The sequence below is a fragment of the Tripterygium wilfordii genome, chromosome 5, assembly GCF_013401445.1.
Source record: "Tripterygium wilfordii isolate XIE 37 chromosome 5, ASM1340144v1, whole genome shotgun sequence".
NCBI lineage: Eukaryota > Viridiplantae > Streptophyta > Magnoliopsida > Celastrales > Celastraceae > Tripterygium > Tripterygium wilfordii.
This window is the reverse complement of record NC_052236.1, coordinates 11,922,268-11,938,122: the sequence shown is the minus strand read 5'-3', so window position 1 is coordinate 11,938,122 and position 15,855 is coordinate 11,922,268. Positions and strand designations below refer to the sequence as shown.

Sequence of the window (15,855 nt, the reverse complement as noted above, 5' to 3'; positions counted from 1 at the left end):
ACATGGATTTCAAACATATATCTTTTGTCACCCTTAAGTAACCTAGTCAGTCTAAACTGCAAGCTTAGGTCGGTTGCACTGACCCATCGAAAGCTGAGCAGGAGTGGAATGCTATACACCAAATCTAGCCTGAAACATATATTAAGAGAGAGGAATGAGGTGGCAGGAGCTAGAAGACCATCTTATTATGTGATATCAAGGCCCATATGGGAGATGGGAGATGGGAGGTGGAGGTGGAGGTGGTAGTTCTCTCATTAAGGTCCATATGGAAGGGATGGGGGAGTCTTGTGTGTATGGGATGTGGGAAGCTTTCGATATTAGGAATGGGTGAATGCAAAGGTATGGTATGGGTGAATGAATGATATCAAGTCTAGGCAAGGTAGGTTTTCTTTCAGACCATTCTTCCCAATTTATGATCCTCATTTTATCCCCGATTCATGTGAAGCGTTAGATGTTAAGGATGTCGTATATGTGAGTATATAAGCAATGATTATTCCACGTGTTACATAAGATTGGTGGTAAAATGGGAATCATAAATTCGAGGTATATAACATTGCTCTATTGATGCCCTCTTGCATCTTGTATTCTTTTAGCTTAAAATATCATGTTGTCATCATCAAAACCTTTATCCCGAAAGTTTGGGGTTAACTACGTGTGTTTACGAGAACACCAACGAGAATCCACCACATGTATTCGTTTTCTCTATTCATTTCTATCATGGATCATACACTCATCCACTTCTTTTAAGTTAGTATAATTTCTTATTACTTCAAGTCATGTCTTTTTAGTTCTTTGTCACCTTCTACTCTCTCCAATAAAAATTCTCTTGTTTTTCTTTACTGCCGCATTGCTATCTCTACGTTAAACATGTCCATACCATCTTAAACGATTTTTATGTAACTTATGTTCAATAGGTGCTACTCCTACCTTAAATCTAATAATTTTATTTTTTATCCTATCTTTCTTAGTGTGATCACACATCCAACGAAACATTTGCATTTCTGCTATGTGTATTTTAAAAAATATATATATAATGTGCATATAAAAAAAGTTAGTAATAATTTTATTTGAGATAAGATACAATCAAGGGGCTTATAGTAGGAAGTAGAACCCACAAAAATACCACATAATCATACTAAGAATGCATTCGGCCCATTGGGCCAAAACAAAAACAACAGTTAGGCCTAGCCCACAAATCTTTCTTTGGCATTGAACAGCAATCCACCCTGCATCCTGAGAGTCAATGATAGCAAGGACTCGCGACACTTTTCCTTATCTCGAACGTCCACTTCAAACCTCCCAATGATCGAAGACGCAATCGCCTTCATCTGAACATAAGCCAAATCTTTCCCCAAACATATTCTCGGACCGGCATGAAATATCGGATACCGAAACGAACTCTCCTGCCGATACATCCCGTTCTCCAACCACCTGTCCGGACGGTACTCCAGACAATCCTTGCCCCAAATACTCTCCATCCTCCCCACCGCGTACGTGTTATAAGTGTACACACCAAATTCCTCAGTGTAAATTAAAATACACTTAAAATTTGATACAAATTACAAATATTTAAATCAAAGTGGACTTGATCTCTTCTTTTGACGTATTCCACACGAATACAAAATCCTCTGATTTTTAGTTGAGTGCTTCAAACAAATTCTACGAATTTGTAATAAAATCCAGTTGGATTTGAGTGTTGGACTTGAATTTGGGATTTGATTATCGGACTTGAGACTTGATGAAATTCTAAGAATTCTGGATTTAGAGAACTTGAACTTCACTTCCGGGACTTGACTTAGACTTGAGACTTGAAGGAATTCTAAGAATTCCGGATTTAAAGAACTTGGACTTTTCACTTCCGGGACTTGACTTGGATTTGAGACTTGAAGGAATTCTAAGAATTCCGGATTTAGAGAAGAAATTTGAGAGAGTCTTTAGATAGTTTCTCTCTACTCCTCCTCTTCTTCTTCTTTTTTTTTTTCCAAATGAGCTTGGTATTTATAGGCAAAGGGAGAAGTGGAATTTACTTATGTACCCTCGGCCTTAACCCTTGACATTAAGGGTATTGTAGAGAAATCACTTAATCAATGATTATCCCTTTAATTTTATTTTATTTGAATTTGATTTGATTTGTATTTATCTTAGATTTTATCCATTTAACAATATTTTGGGCTTCATAAATTATTTTAATTTAGAGCCCACTATTTTATTTAATTGGGCTGCAAATTTTTTTGTGTCTACAAATGCCCCCTCAAGACTTAAGTTATCAAAGACTAGATAATTTAAGTCTTGAATTATCTAATAAAATTTGCTTTATATAATCACAATTTGATTTGTATTTGATAACTTATAACTAATCTCACTTGATATAGGAGAGTTAGACTTATATAAAGCCAACATGTGCTATAGAGTTTGTATACTCACTCTTTCAACATCACGCATAAAAGGTGAGACAACTTTAGTTTTTTTTTTTTCACCACCCAGCCGTGATTATTTTTAGAAATTTTCATCTCATACATATATATATGATATATATATATGTTTTGTTTTTAAAGCAACCAACCTTGACTTTCATGGCTGTGATGTTGCATGGCGCCTACGCCATAACTATACATATACATATACACACATGTGCATATGTATTCTTTCTTCGGCAGCTGAAATTTATTTATTTTTTCCTTCTTTCGGAAGCTGATTTTTTATTTTTTTATTTTTTTAATTTAGATATGGCCTCCCGCAAACCGTGTTCAGCCCCGAAGACGGATTCTGAGAGTAGCTCAAACTCGAATCCACAATGGATTACAGAATCTAGTAATCCCAAATTTAAAGGGAAAACAATTCGTTTTCCGATGGCTTTTGTTGGACTTCACTCTTCTACAGGCATGCAGGGTCATCTTAAATTTCACGTCAATAGTGCAATGACTGGCCGTTTTGCTATCCCCGGTGTCAATCGATTTCAAGGTTTGGATATGTCTTTAATTAGCAGATCCAAGGAATTGGCATCCACGGATGCCCGTCGTCTTGGCCTACCTTACTTGTGTATTGCACCACATCATAATGAGGATGACTTCATCCCACGACCTTTGATTGCCGAGAATATTGGGAACAAATTTATTAGATGGGGGACATCTTTGAATCCCAGAGGAGAGATTTCATATCTAAATGGCTTTTGGGAGTGGTCCAGACGGGTTGCTAGACTCCTTAAGGATAGAGGCTTGGAAGATTTATCATTAGCAGTCCAAGCAGCAACGATGGAATATCATCGTCCCCCTTCAGCATATCGGGCTTTATGTGAGGTATGGTGTCCTGAAACCAGTACCTTTGTGACGAGGCATGGAGAAATTGGCATTTCTCTTTGGGAAATGCGAGATATTTCCGGATTGTCTATACTTGGTGATTATTATGAAGAGGTTATTCCGAGTTTTAGGGAACTCACTGATGGAAAATCTCTTCCAGATTCTTGTCTTCATCTCTTTAAGGCTTTTCAACATATAGCCGGAGAAAAGGTTATTGATCGAATCAAGCATGCAGATTGGCTCAATTTTTGGCTTAATGGGGTTTCTCGGAAACCCAATCCTCGAGGAGACTCGAAATATAAGAAATTATCAAACTTGGGAAAGTATGAATTTCTAAAAAGTGGAACAACAACAAAAGTGTGGAGACCCATAGTCATTCCCAACCAAAGTGTGTCTTCTGAAGACATCAGAGATCTAAAATGTTTACAGGCGTTAGATCTTGAATTATCTACCACCAAGATTGATGAGTTGGAGATAGCTGCATATCTCTCTATTTGGCTTTGTAGATTTGTCCTTCCATCAGGCGATGACCACTTAAGACCCGCAACTTTTAAAGTTGCTTCCCGGATGGCTGCAGGTGTAAGATATAGTCTGGTTCCACCTATTTTAGCAAGTATTTATAAAGGTCTTACACAGACCTTTTCTTCTGAAAGAAAGGATCTTGGAAGAATTACTCAATCATTTCCAGGGCACTTTCTTTATGGCTGGGTAGCATTGCATTTCCCTCGTGGTATATTTGATATCATTGACACATCTTTTGGGCGTCCTACACTTAGGAGATATTCTGGAATTTTAAATGTCTATCAATTTTGGGAGCCTAACATGATAGACTGTCGGAAACTTCTTCGTGGAAACATGGACTCAAAAAACTTTAAGTGGGTCGTGAGTCATCCTCCGAAACAAGTTGGTGACCAAACAGATGTTGGAGACTTGTCCGAAGAGATTCAAGAATTTATGATGAGTATTCGACCTGGCTATTTACCATGTCGTCGGGGGTCGTCATACACTTTGGAAGCGTATAGTCCACACCGGTTTTCAAGACAGCATGGATTCAAACAAATCAATCCTGGGTCTCCGAATATACATTCTTTTGAATTGAATCCAAGTACTCTTTACAGTTGTTGGTTATCTCTAACAAGAGTAGGGAGTAAGGCAAAATTTCATATTCCGGGGCCTTGTACTAATATGTGCGATCAAATTGATCGAAAGTATGAGAATTGGTGGGACACCACGGTGGCTCCCATATTGCTTAACGTTTCTACTACTGTTTTGGAGAGTAGTGAACGTGCTGATTTTAAACTTGTTGAGAATATTGCATCTACACTTTCTCGGAGGAAAAGAAAAGCTGGAGAAGATGACTCCATCCCATTGCCACCGAAAGAGAAACCTCTCATTGTGGATTTAGACGTTCCAGAGGAACGTGCTTTAAAGAAATCTAAAGCTGGACCTTCAAAGGCCAAGACAAAGAAAACTTCAGTTGATGAAATAGTGCCAAAGGTAAAGTCTGCAATTGTTGCAGTTGCACCTGAAGGAGCACATACTGATTTTGAATCTAACTTTGATTCTGACGATATACCACTGGTTAGGAGATCTACTCGTTTACGTTCCGGAAAACAAATTGATCTCAAAACTAATACCAAGGACATTCCTGCGGAAGCAAAGAGTGATATGAATCTCTCTCCATGTTCTTGGAATAAAGGTATTCCTTTATTTTTCTCTGTCTTGTTATCTATTATTTGCCCATTTATTGATAATAAACTTTTTTTTTTTTTTTTTTTTTTTTTGGGTAGCTTTCGATAAAATTCCTATGAGTGAGATGATTGGTGCCCTTGAGGGCTTTGCTGATGAAGGTAGCCCAAATGATTGTCTATTAGGTGAACTTCCCGATAGTGTTGGAGAAGGTATTATTCCATCCACACATTCTTTAGAGAATAGAAGCCTAAACTTGACAGATGATGGGGCTACTTCAGGGACATTGGGTCAGAAAGTTTCCAGCACCAAATCCCAACAATTGACTGTTGTTTTATCCGCATCAACGAATCCTGAAGATAAGTCACCAAATCTTTTAAATGAGCATGAAGAGATGCTCCGTGAAGCAATGACGGCATATCTTGAGAAGGAATTTACCAAGGCATTGCATGGAGGCCTATCCGACTTGAGAGGATGGTGGACTCGGAAGTCATCTTGTTATAAAGACTTCTGTAGTCAATTTTTTCACATTGATATTTCTCCTTTAATGGCAAAGGTGGTTGAATACTTGAATGACATTGATGACTTCCTTCACGAGGAGAATGACACCATGCGTTTTCCATCTTTAGAAGAAAAGCAAAAGCAGTTGGCTTCTTTGGAAGATCTTATTTCTGCTCGTATGCTTATTGTTCCAGACTTGACCAAGGAACGTTGCAAGATAGAAGCAGAACAAAAGGAAGTTAGACTTGAAATTTCTCGTCTAGAGAAGCGAGATAATGTTTTGTCATCCCAACTTGACTCCTTTGATGAGAAAATGAAGAAAGAAAGTGATGACCTTAATCAATTGAAGGAATCACATTCAAAGCTAGAGAAGCTCCAAGTTAAGGATGCCACTACAACTAAGTCGATTGCTAAACGGAAGGCAACTTTGGAAGATGGATTCCGTGGGCTAGCGAATTGGATCAAGAAGAATTAGACTTCTCTATTTATTTATTCTTTGTCATTTCGATTAGTTTTTTTTTATTTTTTATTTTTTATGTAATGAACATTCATATCAATGAATTCATTTGCTCCTTTTTTAATGCTATAACTTGGCGCACCATCAAGTATGCACATATAAGCATCAAAGGTATTCTCATTAAAGAAAGGAACCTTAAATCATAACATGAATGTACATCTTACATGCTTTGATTTTGTCTTTTCGAAATGACAATACAAAGAAATTTTTTTCTTTGAATTTGACTGAACTTGAAAATAAAAGACAAAGTCTTCTATTTTTATTTGGATTTGAACTAAAAGACAAAGTCTTTTTTTTTTTTATTTGATTTGACTGAACTTGGAATTTCCCAAGCTGCCTACGTACTCCTTTTGAGGAGATCAAGTCAAACGTAGTTCCAAGGAAATTTTTTTTTTTTTTAACTCTTATTTTTGCCTAGACCGCCCTTTCGGGTTTTCAATCTAGCGAGTTTTTTTTTTTTTTTTTTTTTTTTTTTTTTGATGCCATTCATAGTTTATACTCATATGGGCAAGGAGTATTACAATTTAATTCTAAGCGTAAAAACGCTTCAAGAATTTTCCATTGATAGGTCCGATCCGTAGACCGTCCTTGTCGATAATTTTATAAGCACCATTTGTGTAGACTTCTGTGACTACATATGGTCCATCCCATTTGGGTAGGAACTTGCCCCCAGTCCGTCGAGTGATCACAATCGGCCTCCTTATAGCTAAGACCAAGTCTCCTATTTGAAATGATCGAGGATGTACTTTTTTATTGAAAGCTCTGGACATACGAGCTTGATAGCATTCCAGTCGCTTTTGAGCTTCCAATCTTCTTTCGTCTAAGGACTCAAGTTCTTCCAACCTTAATTGAGCATTTTGCTCTGTAGTAAGGCCTTCTTGAATAGCAATCCTGAGAGACGGAATTTGACATTCCAGTGGTATTACTGCTTCAACGCCATAAACCAAAGAATATGGTGTGGCTTGTGTTGGTGTTCGATAAGTTATTCGGTAGGCCCACAAAGATTCTCCTACCCTTTCATGCCAATCCCTCTTTGACTTGGAGACCACTTTCTTTAGCAAAGTGCAGAGAGTTTTGTTAAAGGCTTCTGCAAGTCCATTTGCTGCTGCGTTATACATGGAGGAATTGTGTTGGACAAAATGAAACTTTTGACAAAGTTTGTCCATTAGATTGTTATAGAATGGTTTCCCATTATCAGTAATGATATATCGGGGAACTCCATATCTATAAATGATTTGACCTTGGATGAAATTGACAACGGTCTCTTTTTTAACTTCTTTTAATGGAAGTGCTTCCGCCCATCTTGAGAAATAATCTGTAGCTGCCAAGATATACAAATGGCCAGCAGACGATTTTGGAGTTATGGGTCCTACAACATCCAAACCCCAGGCATCAAAAGGCCATGAAGCAACAGTCGGATGTAAGGGTTCCGGTGGTTGGTGTATAAAGTTCGCATGAACTTGACAAGCTTCACATCTTTTAGCATATTCCATGGAATCTTTCACCATGGTTGACCAATAATATCCCATCCTTTTTATCCGAAAGTGAAGTTTTGGTCCGGACTGATGAGCACCACATATCCCGGAATGAGCTTCTTCCAATACTTGATTCGCTTCTTCTTTGCTTAGGCATCGAAGAAATACACCATCAAAAGAACGCCGATAAAGCGTATCTTTGTAGTATATGAATCTAGAGGCACGTCGCCGAATTTCCGTTTTATGGCGATGATCACTTGGTAACTTTCCATATTTAAGAAAGTCAATGATTGGTTGCCTCCAATCCTCATTTTCAGTTGTATCAACTGAGATATTATGAACTTCTGTTTCATCTTCAGGTGTCCATGATGGAATTACCCATTTTTGAGAAATGGACATAATCGCGATATCTTTATCGGAGTTAGCCAATACAATAGCTAAGTTAGCCAATGCATCTGCTTGTCGATTTTCATTCCTTGGGACATGAATAATATTAACCATGTCAAATTTTTCCAAGAGCTTTGCCGCATGCTTCTGGTAAGGAATTAAATTGATCTTCCGGACTTCATATTTTGATAAAAGTTGATTAATAACCAACTTAGAATCTCCGAAAATTTCGAGTTGTCCGAGCTGCATCTCTAAAGCCATTTCCAAGCCAATTATCAAGGCTTGGTATTCCGCCACATTGTTGGAACACATCTCCATCAATGTGAAGGAGAAAGGCATGACTTCATTTTGAGGGGTAACAAAAACTACCCCAGCTCCTGCACCATATTTTCGTGCAGCACCATCAAAGAATAATTTCCATGATGGTATTACATCAGTGAAAAAGACTTCTTCATCCGGGAATTCTTCTGGAAGCTCCCACTCTGCTGGAATCGGATGGTCCGCTAGGAAATCCGCTAAAGCTTGTCCTTTTATAGCCTTTTGAGGTACAAAAGTAATATCAAACTCTGATAGAAGAAGTGCCCACTTTGCTAATCTTCCAGATAAGACTGGTCTTGACATGATGAATTTAAGTGGATCCGCCTTTGAGATCAAATGAATAACATGTGCAAGCATATAATGTCTTAGCTTTTTTGTTGCAAAGACTAATGCTAGGCACACTTTTTCAATTGGTGAATAATTTAGCTCCGCGCCTACCAACGTACGACTCACGTAGTATGATGCGCTTTCCTTCCCCTCGTCATCCACTTGTCCAAGCAGTGCTCCTAATGATCGCTCTTGGGCAGCAATGTATAGGATTAATGGTCTACCTGGAATTGGTGCCTTTAATACAGGCGGATGTAGGAGGTACTCTTTGATATTATTAAAGGCATTCCGACAAGTATCATCCCATTTAAAAGAAGTGTCTTTTTTCATCAACTTATTGAATGGGTGGCATCGTCCAGCAAGGTTTGAAATAAACCTTCTAATATACGCGAGCTTCCCTTGCAAGCTTTTTAGCTCGTGTAAGTTAGTCGGTTCTGGCATTTTTAAAATGGCATCGATTTTTGTTCGATCAATTTCAATACCTCGATGCCTTACGATGAAGCCAAGAAATTTTCCAGAAGTGACACCAAAGGCGCACTTGAGAGGATTCATCTTTAATTGAAATCGACGAAGTCTTTCAAAGATAACCCGTAAATCATCTAAATGATTTTTTCGGTTTTTGGTCTTTACGACTAAGTCGTCCACATAACATTCCACCTTTTTATGCAATATATCATCAAAGATCTTCTGCATGGCACGTTGATATGTGGCTCCGGCATTCTTCAATCCAAAAGGCATAACTTTGTAACAATATATTCCTTTTGGAGTACGGAATGCAGTGAATTCCTCATCCTTTGGGTTCATCCGAATTTGATTGTATCCAGACGAACCATCCATGAAGGATAACACTTCGTGTCCGGTAGTTGCATCAACCATTAGCTCCGTGATGGGCAATGGAAAATCATCCTTTGGACATGCTTTATTTAAATCTCGGAAGTCAACACAGACCCGTAATTGCCCATTTTTCTTCATCACTGGGACAATATTGGCAATCCATGTCGGGTATTTAACTTCTCGAATGAATCCAGCTTCAATAAGTTTATTGACTTCATTTTCAATTTTCGGGACTAATTCCGGTCGGAATCGTCTTTGAGCTTGTTTTATGGGACGTACTCCATGTTTGATAGACAAGTGATGGACAACAATCTTTGGATCTAGTCCTGGCATTTCTTTGTAAGTCCATGCAAAGACATCCATATATTCTTGCAAAAGCTGGATGTATTTTGTTTCTTCTTCTGGACTTAGAAGTGCGCTTACAAATGTTGGCCTTGGATCAGCTTCAGTTCCTAGATTGATCTCCTTGAGTTCATCAACCGTAGCTTGCCCCCCATCTTCTAAGGTAGATGGTGCCGATATGGGTTCTTCATCAGAAGATGAGTCGGAACTGAATTCTTTTTCAGTCACTTCCTCAATTGTGATGTGATTGACAGAAACAATCACCTTGTTTTTACCTTTATCTTTAGCTAGAGCATTACGTCTACGACGTCTTTGTCTCCTTCGTTTCTTCGGATCCTCTTTCTGGACTTTTGGCCCAAGCCTAGAAAATACAGAGACTTTTTGTACAGACTCCATTTGGTTTGATGTTGACGGATTATCACCAATCCGTTCAAATACTGAAATTCGAGTATTTTGCTTTTGTATTTGGCTTTGAGCAAGAGGCTCTACGGGCTTGTCATCATTATACTCAAAAATCTGTATCATGATTGGATTGGCCGATGCTTTCTTTGCTCTAATTCGGATAGGGTGTGAGTCACGAGATTCATGTCCCAATCCGTGTTTTGGTTGTGGAATAGATATTCCTTGTTTATTTATCACCGGAGCTTTTCCACTAGACAGAACGGAATCAAGGTCGCCAAGTTTGCATGGCTTCCCTTTTCCGTATCCAGCGTTCTCCATGAGCTTCTTTACACGTGGATCAAACCACCCATTTGAGTGGTTTCCCAAAGTTTTAGGAAGCTCAGCTTCCTCGGCATTTTCTTGTATAGAATTTAAGTCCACAATTTTCCCAATAGAAGGAATCGGAAGGATTAGGTCTTCCTTGAGAATGTCAACATCTCTCTTTGACAACTCAATTTTTGATGATTCCTTTACAAAGGTTCTTGATAAGATGTCCTCAATTGAGTCATCTTTTACGTCATTTTTTGATTCCGGAATCAACACTGGAAGGGCTTCTTGGGGCATATCTTCCTTTTGGTAAAATTTTGCATCCGCAAAATGAGATTCTTCACTTGCGAATGGCTTTGATTCGGCTACAATGCATTTTTCCTTGCCATTTCGACTGTACTTGAAGCATTGGTGCCATGTTGAAGGAATTACTCCATTTTCATGTAACCAAACACGTCCCAAAAGTAATTCATAGGATGTTTTGGAGTCGATTACATGAAATAAAGCTGATGATATCAAATCATCCATCTCAATCTTTAACCGGACTGTGCCAATGGCACGTTGTCCTTTTTGATTGAAACCTTGGATTGTGAGTTTGCTTTTAGAAAGCTCATTCACTGAGATTCCAATCTTTCTCATTGTATGAATCGGCATAATATTTACAGCAGATCCACAGTCAATGAGGATTCGAGATATTTTGTGTTCTCGAATAATTCCACTAACATAAAGTGGCCTGTTGTGAAGTCTCGTCCCAAGCTGTAAGTCATCGTCCGTAAAGGTAATTGTTGCCATACAATCACCGGGACTAACTTTTCTTATTTGGGAAAATATTTTCCCTTTGTATTCTTCCGGATTGAGCAGTGTTTGAACTAGCGCCAAACGAGTATCTATTGGGAGTTCAAGGACTTCCGAGATGTTCATGTCAGAGGGAATTTCTTAGAGTGAAATAACAACTCCTTTCTTCTCAATGCTTGAGGCTTCCATCTTAGAACCATCTCTTTCTTCATGTGACTCTTTAGAGTCTATTGCACTGATCACATATGATGTCATATGTTCATCTAGAAAGTAATCTTTCGGAAAGTACTCCTTAAGAGTTACTTTCTTTCGGGGAGTTGAATGAGTGCTTTCATTCTCAACCTCAACATGTGTCTTTCTTCGATTTCTTCTTAATCGATTCTTAGACCGAGATTTTTTATTTTCTCTCCTTCCGAGAATAGGTATTGGACTTGGAAGAGACCGGATTGGTGAAGAGTATTGTCTTTTACTTTTCACCTCTATCCAACCTTCATCTTCACTTTCAGAAGATGAATCATACATTTCTGGTGGTGAATCCCACACATCCAGATCATCCGTCATGATTTCATATAACGTTGGCCTATTTGGAGCTTGTGGCCTCGGCATTCCGGGATATGCATAGACAGTGGTGGCTTCTCCATCTACAATGAACTGGACTCTTACAGCTCCTTCAGGAAGCTCAGCAGTCAGTTCTATATTTGATGATTCCTCGTTAGTTATGGACGAGGGCATCGTTTGAGCTTCCATTGATATTGGAATGGGGTCAAATGACCCAAAAGCCACCATTCCGCAATTGACCTCAACATTGTCAGTAAGATCGAGATCGATCTTGTTTTCCCTATTCAACCGCATGATTATGTCTTTGAAGACAAAACATTTCTCAATCGGATGACCAATGATCCGATGATACTTGCAGTACTTAGGATTATCAGTTTGGCCAATTTCTTCCGGCCGCTTTGAAGTAGGAAGCTCTATGAGCTTCTGTTCAAGTAATTGGTCTAGAATCCCAGACACTTCGGAATCCGCAAATGGGTATTCCTTCTCTTGCATTTGTTTCAAGGTTGGTCGCTCCTTGACTTGAGTTTGATCTTTACGAGTCTTGGACTCGAATTTAGATTTAGATTTCTGTGTAGAAATCTTAACTGGGTCAGTAGTAACAGCCATGGATTCTTTAGTCCGTGAAGGCTTTGAATCCTTTTTCACTTCTTTCTTTAATTCTCGAGGGTCACTTGGCAAATGGCTTCCATGCCTTGCTATTTGGATTTCCAAGTCATGAGCTCGGGTTGCAAGTTCCTCGAAGGAATGTGGCATATTAGCTTGAAGATTGTAAAGTAACCCCCAATGCATTCCTTGAACACACATATCGATGGAGGAACTTTCGCTTATACGTTCCTTGCAATTTAGGACAAGGTTCCTCCAACGTTCAATATACTCGACCACAGCTTCTTCTTTATTCTGCCTCATTCTTACGAGTTCCGGGAGGCTAACTGTCCGTCGGGTGCTATAAAAGCGAGTTAGAAACTCACGCTCAAGTTGATCCCAACCTTCAATAAAACCAGCTGGAAGGTCAGTATACCATTCAAATGCAGCTCCTTTTAGGGAACGCACGAATTGTTTCACCATGGAATCACCAAATGTACCCGCATTATTGCAAGTTTCGATGAAATGAGCAACATGTTGCTTTGGGTTGCCCTTCCCATCAAATTGTTGGAACTTAGGGGGTTGATAACCCCATGGCATGCGGATTTCATCAATCCGGCGACTATATGGCTTTGCATACACTAGAGATGATTGTGGGGCTCCACCATACTGAGCTCGGATGGTGTCTACGATCATGTTTTGGAGTTGATTCACAGAGAGTGAAGCAACAGATAAGTTGGTCGAATCGCGGAGAGCATTTTGTGCTGTCAAGCGATCTTGCTCTTCTTGCTTTTGTTGAGCTTTAAGAGAATTTGAACTTTCTGGAGCTTTACCTTCTCGTGAAACAAAGGTTTCACGGCTCGGTTCCGTGATTGGTCCTAAGGAATCCAATCGGTTTATGAGTGCAGCAATTTGTTTGTCCTTCTCTTCTAAGGACTTTGTCAATTGATCAATGGTGACATTCATTTGTTTCACCTGATCTTCGGAACTTGTTGCCTCGGTCATCATAACCGGCACAGGAATATCTGATTCCGACGTTGGGATGTAATTATCCCACTTCCGTGATGTGGATTCCTCATATGAGGGGTTGGAATATACATATTCCATTCCTTTTGACTTGAGAGATTTGGATTCGGATTCAGACTCCGAATACGAGGTGTAATCAGCCCACTTCCGTGATGCCAACTTCACGGAATGAGGTTTGGACTCGGATTCATCACCCGAGGAGCTAGAATATACATATTCCGCCTCTTTTGTTTCATCTTTGATTTGAAGGGATTTGGATCTAGATTTACTCACATGAGACTTCTTTTGACCCTTTTTTGAGAATTTCTTAAGAGGAGAAAACAATTGTGATTCTCCGGCTTTAACTCGCGTACGAGTTGCGTGAGAGACGTCATCAGTGACATCAATCTCCTTTGAAGGAATCGTGGATTCCATAGTTTTGACTTAGACTGAATTTAATAAATTCAACTAAAAGATGAGAGGAGAAGAGTGTCCCACCGAGCGTGCCAGAAATTTGTACACACCAAATTCCTCAGTGTAAATTAAAATACACTTAAAATTTGATACAAATTACAAATATTTAAATCAAAGTGGACTTGATCTCTTCTTTTGACGTATTCCACACGAATACAAAATCCTCTGATTTTTAGTTGAGCGCTTCAAACAAATTCTACGAATTTGTAATAAAATCCAGTTGGATTTGAGTGTTGGACTTGAATTTGGGATTTGATTATCGGACTTGAGACTTGATGGAATTCTAAGAATTCTGGATTTAGAGAACTTGAACTTCACTTCCGGGACTTGACTTAGACTTGAGACTTGAAGGAATTCTAAGAATTCCGGATTTAAAGAACTTGGACTTTTCACTTCCGGGACTTGACTTGGATTTGAGACTTGAAGGAATTCTAAGAATTCCGGATTTAGAGAAGAAATTTGAGAGAGTCTTTAGATAGTTTCTCTCTACTCCTCCTCTTCTTCTTCTTTTTTTTTTTCCAAATGAGCTTGGTATTTATAGGCAAAGGGAGAAGTGGAATTTACTTATGTACCCTTGGCCTTAACCCTTGACATTAAGGGTATTGTAGAGAAATCACTTAATCAATGATTATCCCTTTAATTTTATTTTATTTGAATTTGATTTGATTTGTATTTATCTTAGATTTTATCCATTTAACAATATTTTGGGCTTCATAAATTATTTTAATTTAGAGCCCACTATTTTATTTAATTGGGCTGCAAATTTTTTTGTGTCTACAATAAGTAATAAACCAGTCCTTCCCTATAAACGTACCGCCGGGCTGTATATCGGCGTTTAGGCAAGCTTTTGTATTGACGGCGACCGGTGGGTATAATCTCATTGACTCCGATATTGCAGCATGTAAATAGTGCATATCTCGGATTGCATCGAAACTATAAGTATAAGTATCGCCGACATTCTTCCGGTATTTCTTCCGAATCATTTCAAGCTCGTTCAATATCTTTTCTTCCGCTTCCTTGTTAGATGCCAGAAGCCAAAAGAACCATGTTAGTACAGAAGAGATCGTGTCTCGGCCAGCTAGAATGAAACTTATAACGACATATCGGAGAAACTCGGGCGAGTTCTCGGTATCCACAATGAACCGGGAAAGCAAGTCTTCATCTTTTTTCTTCTCATTTTGTTTCTCCAACCTGGAACGAATGATCTTATCGGCAAAATCATAGACGATCTTTATTGAATTCCTCAGCGATTTCTCTGAACCCAAATTGAAAAACTTCTTGAGCGTCCATAAAATCGGTAATGGATACAAGAACCTCCCTGAACTAAGCCGTGAAGCTTTTTCAAAAGCTCGCATGAAGTCACTACCGGCATTTCCATCTCCTCCGAGACAACATGGATCGACATTGAATGCAAGTTTGCAGATACTGTCAAACGCAAACCTTTCCAACATGTCCTGTAAATCCAAAACTTGTCCCGTCTCCCCTGCTTTTGCAATCATTGGAATCAATCTCGTCGAAATCTCAATACCAGCATTCTCCACGCAGAACTTCCGAAGTGACTTGGTATTGAATTCATGGAGAGAAGTTTTTCTCTGAAATTTCCACAGATCCCCATTGGAGTTGAAGATTCCTCGACCCAGAAAATCCTTCAAGAATATGATAAACTGGTTCTCCCCTTTAGGGTAGTTTTCGAAATTGGTCTTCAGAATGTATTCGACAACATCCGGATTCGCCGTAATGATGCTGTGAATTCTTGACGGACGGTATAATACGGCGGTGTTGTTGGGGGCGTTGATTAGTATTTCGGTTGTCCAGTCGAGGAACCGGAACTTGTTTTTCAAGAAATCAGGGAGGACTCCGAGAATTGGGTATGTTTTGAAGCCTGTTTTGGTTTTGGTTTTGGGTTTGTGTTTTGAAGTGTTGATCAGGTAGAGTGAAAGCAGAAACAAGAAGGGGAGAGCGAGGAAGTAGAAGAGAACTTCCATGGCTGGAGCTTAATTTGATTCTGAGGGGGGACTCTGTTCAAAGAGAAGAAAACAGAGTCGGA

The 15,855-nt window shown here is 39.0% G+C and overlaps 2 protein-coding genes across 2 annotated transcripts; one reads left to right on the top strand and one right to left on the bottom strand.

The window, feature by feature from the left end:
* Positions 1 to 1,184: 1,184 nt before the first annotated feature.
* On the bottom strand, positions 1,185 to 15,793 carry LOC119998638 (cytochrome P450 94A1-like). The gene is made up of 2 exons (XM_038845974.1): positions 14,595 to 15,793; positions 1,185 to 1,506 (listed from the first exon to the last, which is right to left on the bottom strand). The coding sequence occupies exons 1-2, from the start codon at positions 15,791 to 15,793 to the stop codon at positions 1,185 to 1,187; spliced, it is 1,521 nt and encodes a 506-aa protein (XP_038701902.1).
* LOC119998390 lies at positions 2,238 to 5,314 on the top strand. The gene is made up of 2 exons (XM_038845709.1): positions 2,238 to 2,447; positions 2,725 to 5,314. The coding sequence occupies exons 1-2, from the start codon at positions 2,399 to 2,401 to the stop codon at positions 5,094 to 5,096; spliced, it is 2,421 nt and encodes an 806-aa protein (XP_038701637.1). The 5' UTR covers positions 2,238 to 2,398; the 3' UTR covers positions 5,097 to 5,314.
* Positions 15,794 to 15,855: the final 62 nt, after the last annotated feature.